General features: G+C 47.7%; 1 protein-coding gene across 2 annotated transcripts in view; it reads right to left on the reverse strand.

Annotated features, from left to right (window-relative positions):
- Dapp1 (dual adaptor of phosphotyrosine and 3-phosphoinositides 1) overlaps window positions 1-4829 on the reverse strand; it is a 49550-nt gene extending 44721 nt beyond the window's left edge. The window contains exon 1 of one of the 2 annotated variants that reach the window (NM_001108568.2): window positions 4599-4804. In NM_001108568.2, coding sequence (NP_001102038.1) covers window positions 4599-4699 — 101 coding nt within the window. In that variant the 5' untranslated portion in view covers window positions 4700-4804. Of the gene's footprint in view, window positions 1-4598 lie in introns of both variants that reach the window. The other variant, XM_039102724.2, reaches the window with a different exon arrangement.
- Window positions 4830-8011: the final 3182 nt, after the last annotated feature.

The raw sequence follows: 8011 nt of genomic DNA on the forward strand, positions 1-8011 counted from the left end.
TTGTGTTTGGGCACTATCAAGTCCTTTGTGTGTATATTCTTTAATGCATCTTTGTGTACCAAGATCTTTGCTTTGGCTTACAGTTTCTGTGGAAATGGCCCTTGTATTACTTTTGGGCTGGAACCATCATCTCCTCCATCTGAGGCTAACTCCTATGTACTTTGTCCGAGGCTAGGAAGGTGAGTGGAATAAATCAGTGAGCAGAGGCCATGGGCACTCCTGGTAGCTGGCAGCTCAGATTCCAAGGCCTCTTAGAAAAGAACACAATTATAAGGCCTCTTCTTCTTCTTCTTCTTCTTCTTCTTCTTCTTCTTCTTCTTCTTCTTCTTCTTCTTCTTCTTCTTCTTCCTCTTCTTCCTCTTCCTCATCCTCCTCCTCCTCCTCCTCCTCTCCTCCTCCTCCTCCTCCTCCTCCTCTACCATCTCCTCCTCCTCTTCTTCTTCCTCTTCGTAGGGTCAATAGAGAGAGCATTTCTTGTTTTGACTTTCCAGGCAAGGGTCCATAAGGAAGGCTTACTTTACATCCACCTTATCTTTGCAGTCTTTCATCTAAATGGCAGAAGTTGTCATGCCGACCTTGGTCCTTCCTGTACCGCCTTCCTCAAGAGTCGGTGGCTATCCATTAAAAACTTGGAAACTCCTCCGTAGCTCTCCTTGAGCCACCTGTGTCTGAACTGTAATTGAGCCACAGGAATCCCCATCCCTTTCCCCTTGTCCGTGTGTCCTGGTGAACCTGAAGCGTGTCCTGGCAGTTCTTCTGTCACACGCTCTCTGTGAAGGCATGTCAGTGGTTGGGTTATACAACCCCTTAACAAATAGAAAACTGGACATGAGGCCCATCCACACCACCTCCTACCCTGCAAGTTCTGGTGCTGCTGGGGCTCTGTGCCTTGGCCGAGTGCTGGGTGTGGGGAGCTACTGCTGGATGGCTAGAGTGTTGATCCTCTCAGTGACTGACCCACACCACATCTTGCTTTGGAAAACGGAGGAGTAGACCTAGCTGTTCCCAGAGCTGAGCCTCCCCTGCCTGGCTCCCTGGGCCTGCCTTGTTTGTCCTTACACCCCCACAACAAATAGGGCTTTGTTTCCCTTCTCCTTTGGGGCTCCCTAATGCACTGACGAAGAAAATAAACAGGTCTGGATTGATACTGCAAAGGAGCTGAAAGACCTGACTGGGTCCAAGTCTCCTTTAGAGACTATGCAGCCAGTGTTCTGCCAAAGTCCTGCGTGTTCTGGAAGGGCCAGGGATGCTTTACTACTGTTCTGGGTCTGGCTCACCGTATTTACAAATTCCAAAGCCTGAAGCAAAACAAGGACCAAAGAACCAAGATCAGCCCCCTAACCCTTTCTCTGTGCGTATGCTTCCACTAAATTATCTCTTTACATATAATAAAATATACAAGGCCCCTGGTTTCATCCCTGGCACTGCATGAAGCAAATTAATAACAAAAAAAGAAGTATCTAATGACTGAAATAACCCATTAAAATCATTTTAAAATTCAAGTCACTAAACCTAGATTTTATCTATCTTTATCTATCCATTAACTAACACATACATACATACATATATATATATATATATTCATTCATACTTACGTACATACATACATAGAATTTTTATGGAGCTTTGAAAAAACTGGATTATTCTGCAGGCTTGGTATAGATCATGCCTCACCAAACTGGATTAAAGGTTCAAAGAATGAGTTTCATTTATATTCGGAATTCTGCCAGAGGCAACAGGTCCTTGCCAACAGTCCTCAGCTATCTCCTATGGAAAGACTATCACTGGTGTGCCAGAGGCAAGGGCTGGCTTCTGTTGGTGCTTAAACATTCTGTTTGCAGGATGGAGGTTAAGTCCTTAGCAGTTTGAAATTTGTTTGTTCCCTAGTTGAAAAATAAAAGAGTTGTAGAAATCAAGGCTTTCTTAGGCCCCCGCACAGGTAGACCACTGATTTTATTTAAATGACCTGTGCTCCTTACTGGTTTTCAAGGGAGGTGAAAATATGCTAACATCGACTACAGTGACAGCTGTACCCTCAAAGTTGAAATGGGTGACTTTTATAGTATGTAAAATGCACTTCAATGAAGTTATTGGCCGCAGGCCCCAACCTCTCAAACGGAATGCCAGAACTTATTAGTGATTTTATAATTTAGGGGCACACCCCAAGTAAATGATAAAACTTTACCGAACACTTCAGAGAATATACATTTCATACCTTGATTCTCAATTCCAGTTTTGCTTTAAAGGCGTGTAGAGGAAGAAAACAAATGTTAGCCCAGAGGCACATTTCATTTCCTTTTCCTTCCCTCCTCTCTCCCTCCCTTCCTTCCTTCCTTCCCTCCTCCCTCCCTCCTTTCCTTCCTTCTCTCCTCTTTCTTTCTTCCTTTCTTTCCTTTTCTTTCTTTTTGTTTTGTTGGGGAGGGGGGCATAGCCTGGGCACCAAGAATTAAAACAAAACAGATGCCGAAGAAGTGATTCAGTTGGTAGAGTGCTTGCCTTGATTACTGGAAGCCCTGCATAAAGTGGGGTGTGGTGCTCTACACCTCTAACCCCGGCCCTTGAGAGGTTGAGTCAGGACTATCGAGAAATTCAAGTCATCCTTAGTTACCTTGAATTGGAGGCTGAGCGGTGTCAGCCCCTGTGTCAAGTATAAAAACAAGAGTAAGAATAAGCAAATAAACTATATAGACCACTCTATAGAGATGGTTGAAACCCACACTACAGAGCCGTGTCTTCAGCATCTGAACTTTGCATGGTTCTTGAGGCAAAGCTCTGACATTCAAGAAAATTTCCAGGTCTTCTGAAATAGAGAAATCTGGATACAAACGTACCACTCATTCCAGAATTATAATAAGGGCCCCCTGGACTTAGTGTGAGGTGTCTCCTCTTTCCCCGGGAAGGAAACCTGTGGTTCACCTGCATTAGCTTCATCCTGTCTGAAGACACATGGCCGGGTTCATTTGTGTCCTCTGAGTGTGCTGACTTTTCCAAAGCATAGATCCTGCTTTCAGGGTTTGTTTAGTTTAAGAGACAGGGTCGAATATTTTCTGGATCTATCTTCTCCTTTGAGGTGTCTTAACTTCAGTGGCAGAGAGCACAGGTAGAAGCCTTAGGAACCGGTCAGTAATCACTGAGATGTTTGCCTCCGTGATTCTGGTCTGGGTGCTCACACAGGGGCCCTTACTTTTGTTTTTTATATGAAGAGAAATGTGGAGCGTTTTTGGAGCTCTGATGACTGCCTAAGGAATTTCCTTTATTGAAAATCCTACCTGACGATACCAAATGACAGTGCAGGTCCTTCGCTTTAAATCTGAACTTAAAGAGATCTTAGCTTTAAGTCTAAATACAGAGAATTATTGAGAGCTGCTTTTAGAAGTTTTATTAATCGATTATTATTACACATGTACATGCTGTGTGTGTATATTTGTGTGTGTGTACATGTGTATGTGTGTGTACGTGTGTGTGTGTACGTGTGTGTTTGTATGCGCAGGCGCATGAGCAGGTGGGTGCTTGCCCATCATGTCATCTGTGTGGGGGCGAGAAGATAACTCTGCAGAGTTGGTTCCAGGGGTTGATCTCAAGTTGCCAGACTTAGCCACAAGCACCTCTACTTGCTGGGCCAGCGTGGTGCCCTGAGGAATTTTACAGTAACACAATACAAAATGCTACAATCTCTGCAGAGCAAACAGAGTTTTCAAGCCATCTTCAGAGGAGGATGGAGCCTCCGGCAGGTGGGTGTCTCAGCGCCGTTCTTTCACTGATGTGACTGACAAGATGGGATTTAACCCCCTTTCGTGTTCACTTCCATCCTGTGCAAGGTGACAGCATGTCTTGTGTCACCGGGGGAAGAGGAATTCCAGCTACTTAGGTAGACAGCAGGTCCAGCTTCCTCTTGCTTGGGAAACACAAGCATGTGGGTGTAAGGCTTTATCTCCTAGGACCCCCTTTCTTGTCTGAGTAACCCTTTCTTCTTTGCTAAGTGTTCGGATGAGCAGTGCCACCAGGGTCCCTTCTGATGAATTCTGATGATGTCACCTAACCCAAACCTGCCTATCTGAAGCAGGACTGTTGTTATCTTGTGTCCGAAAGCCTGTGTTGCCTTTACAGAGACAGATCTATGCAAGAGCTCACAGTGCTGTGTGAGAAGAAGGCACCATAGAAACAAGATTGCCGCCGAACAAACTTCCTCATTCTTTTTTCTTTTGAAAAAAAAATCCCTCTTACTCACAGCCGTGTAGACTTTCTGTTTATGGAACCAGTGACACTGCCAAGAGGCTCACTCAGAGCTCCTCCACCTCACGTTAGTGATAAGCTAGCGCAGAAACAGATGATTGTACCTGCACGTGCCACTTCTGCCTCAGCTGCTAGAGGATGCCCGACAGTTGATTTTTGTCACATTCCCTCCATGCAACCATTCTCACTTTTAGAAAAATATCTTACACGTTTACCATGAGTCCACCCCCCAGAAGGAAGTTCCTACAAATCGATTAAATGCCCAGGTAGAGAAGATCGTCAGGTGACTGAGTCCTGAATCAACACTGATCATCCGAATGCCCACTGTAGCAGGAGAGTTCTACTCATTGAAAAGGTGCTCTTACCCCAAATCCTGGAACAGGTCTGAGCCTCCATCTGCCCGGCCCCACAGCTCCGAGGGATCCTGGGTACTCATGTTCCCTCCTAGAAGTTCTGCTCTGCCCATTCGTGTCCTTGCTTCTGAAGGCTGACACCCCTCCAGGTGCTGAGTGAAGAGAGAGAGATGGGATCCACTGCTGCCGCTGCTGCTCCTCCTCGCTTAAGACAGGAGCCCTCTGTGGCTGAGTCTCTGGCTAGCGAGGAAGTGAAACTTGGTTGCTCCTCCCACTGCCTCTGCCACCCTGGGCCTGAGGCATAGGCAGGGGTGTTCTGTCAGTCAGGAAGTGTGCTAACCCCTCTGACGGCCAAACACCTCAGTCATGGCAATGTATTAGCACGTCAGATTTTGCCAAGGAAACAGGACCACCCACCAGGATGGTACTATTAGGACAAACTCTTTGAAGGAGACCAAACTGTAGCTTCTCCCTACCAGGGTTTGCCTGCTGTTTGTAGAGGAGGACACACACACACACACACACACACACACACACACACACACACACACACACACCTCTCACACAACTGGTACAAGGAGCAGCAAGGAAACTTCGACATCAGAAGCATCCTTTGAACGGGTTAAAAAAATTAGACTTAAACAACCAGTCCTACTCAAACCTCCTTTGCTTCTGGTACTGGCTCCCCTTGAGGCTTAGGTGGGGGAACACTTGTTTCTCTTAAGGAAGAAGGTATAGGGGCTGAGGTTGACGCAATCATGCCAAAGACCTGGGTTCCATCCACAGCACTTGGTAAGATCCTATACTCCCAGCCCTCAGAATGTAGAGGCAGAAAAATCAGAAGTTCAAAGCTATCCTCATCCACATGGTGAATTTGAGGCCAGCCTGGGCTATATGAGTCCCTGCTTAAAAACAAAAGTAAAAACGAACCAGGGGAAAGACAGAGTGAGAAGAAGGCAGAAGAAAGTTAAAGAACAACAGCTGTCGGGGGGTCGACCCAGTGGGCTGAGCTATGCTGGATGCAGTGGTGTCCAGACTCATAAAGGGGGAATTCCATCTGCCTGGAAGTGCAGCAGTGGATGGATATAAAGATCTCTCTCTCTCTCTCTCTCTCTCTCTCTCTCTCTCTCTCTCTCTCTCTGCCCCCCTCCACCATCCCATGATGAGCTGGGGCTCACCAGCAGGCTGTTTCATTTGTTACCCTAAAGAGATTGCTAGAATCTTTAGAAGACATTGCTCTACTGCGGCTTCTAATGTCTCCTTGGGAAGCGTCCATCCTCTCTTCAGCTTCCCAGTGGTTCCTGAGGCTCTTGCTTTCTCTGATGAGAAATTCCTCAGTGCCAAGACACATTCCTGGGGAGAACCAGCTCTGAGAACACACCAAATCCTCTGGGAGAGGGTTTTCCCAGGAGGAGCATAAAGTGACGTCAGCAGATGGGGGCAGGGAGGGCACCAAAGCACTGGGCAGAGGAAGCAAGACAGGCTGTGCAGAAGATCGCCTGCTCCTTCCTGTGTGGTTCCCCTGTGTTGGGCTGTCCCCTTTCATCCATTCTCCTTTTAGCCATTTAGGGGTGTTTCCATTTTTCCTAATCTTCCTCACTTCCTTTTCTTTTCTTTTTCTTTCTTCCCAAAAACAACCCAAGATCATTCTTTCCTTTCCTTTCTTCCTCCCTCCCTCCCTCGTCTCCTCCTCCCTCCCTTCTTTCCTTCCTTTTCTCTCCCTCCCTCCCTCCTTTCCTTCCTCCCTCCCTTCCTTCTCTGTTTCTTCCTTTTTTCTTTCTTTCTCCAACTCTCCTAGCCTGCCTTTCTTATCTTGCTTCCCATCTGTTGCCTTCTCCTTTGATAACATCCTTTCTGCTTGCTACACTCAGGCATCCTACCTTTCCTAGCCCTGCTCTCCTACCTACACACCCAGCCCTGTTCAGCACTATCTGCCACGATTAAGAGTTGGTGTCTGCAAAATGCTGGATGTGCATAAAGGTAGATTGTTTACACGTTGCTGTTATCTTAGTCCTACTTTGTTCTATGTGCATGAGTGTCTTGTCTGCTTTTATGCTTGTCTGTTCACTATAGAAACTGGAAGAGCCTCTGAGCCCCTGGAACTGGAGGGGCTGGAGGGGCTGGAGGAGCTGGAGGAGCTGGAGGAGCTGGAGGAGCTGGAGGAGCTGGAGGAGCTGGAGGAGCTGGAGGGGCTGGAGGAGCTGGAGGGGCTGAAGGAGCTGGAGGAGCTGGAGGGGCTGGAGGGGCTGAAGGAGCTGGAGGAGCTGGAGGGGCTGGAGGAGCTGGAGGGGCTGAAGGAGCTGGAGGAGCTGGAGGGGCTGGAGGGGCTGGAGGGGCTGGGGGCTGGAGGGGCTGGAGGAGGTGGAGGGGCTGAAGGAGCTGGAGGGGCTGGAGGGGCTGGAGGGGCTGGAGGAGCTGGAGGGGCTGGAGGGGCTGGGGGCTGGAGGAGTTGGAGGGGCTGGAGGGGCTGGAGGGGCTGGGGGCTGTAGGGGCTGGAGGAAGTGGCAGTTGTGAGCTACCTTATGAGTGCTGAGAACCAAGCTGTGATCTCCTGAAAGAGCAGTGTCATTGTCCTTAAATCCTCAGACATTCCTCCAAACCCTAACTGTTAATTTTTTTAAAAGGAAATCAATTTTTGCTTTCAAATACCCTCTCAGGATATGTGTGTATGTGTGTGTGTGTGTGTGTGTGTGTGTGTGTGTGTGTGTGAGAGAGAGAGAGAGAGAGAGAGAGAGAGAGAGAGAGAGAGAGAAGAAGAAGAGGAGGAGGAGGAGGAGGAGGTGCTTAAACAATTTTGTTGATTTTTCTTCCCCTTTGGCTATGCTGGGGACTAAACCCAGGGGCTTGTGAATTCTAGGCAAACATTCTACCAATGAATGTGTGTGTGCGCGCGCGCGCGCGCGCGTGTGTGTGTGTGTGTGTGTGTGTGTATATGTATGTGTGTGGTGTGTGTGTGTGTGTGTGGTATGTGTGTGTGTGTATGTGTGTGTATGTATGTATGTGTGTGGTGTGTGTGTGTGTGTGTGTGTGTGTGTGTGGTGTGGTGTATGTATTCACATATGCACAGGTATGAGGAATCCTAGAGTTGATGTCAGGCATTGTTCTTGCTCGTTCCCCATTTTATTAACTAAGCAAGGCCTCCCTCTGAACCACGTGTGGTTGGTGCAGCCGGCCGGCTTGCTTTGGACTGCAGCAGCCTCCATCCGCCTGGATTCCGGGTGAGACCAGCGCTTAGGGGAAATTTTACACCCTTAGTTGAGCAAGCTATAATCATATGTAAGGAGTCTTATCTAATATAGAACCTGGTACTCTTCCTATGGACAGGAGAGTGAAATGAAAACAGACCACACATGACTTAAAGATCCCGAGAATGGAATCTCTATGAGTGTAACCAGTGATTATATTTAAATGACTAGAAAACGCTC

The sequence above is a fragment of the Rattus norvegicus genome, chromosome 2 (genome assembly GCF_036323735.1).
Source record: "Rattus norvegicus strain BN/NHsdMcwi chromosome 2, GRCr8, whole genome shotgun sequence".
NCBI lineage: Eukaryota > Metazoa > Chordata > Mammalia > Rodentia > Muridae > Rattus > Rattus norvegicus.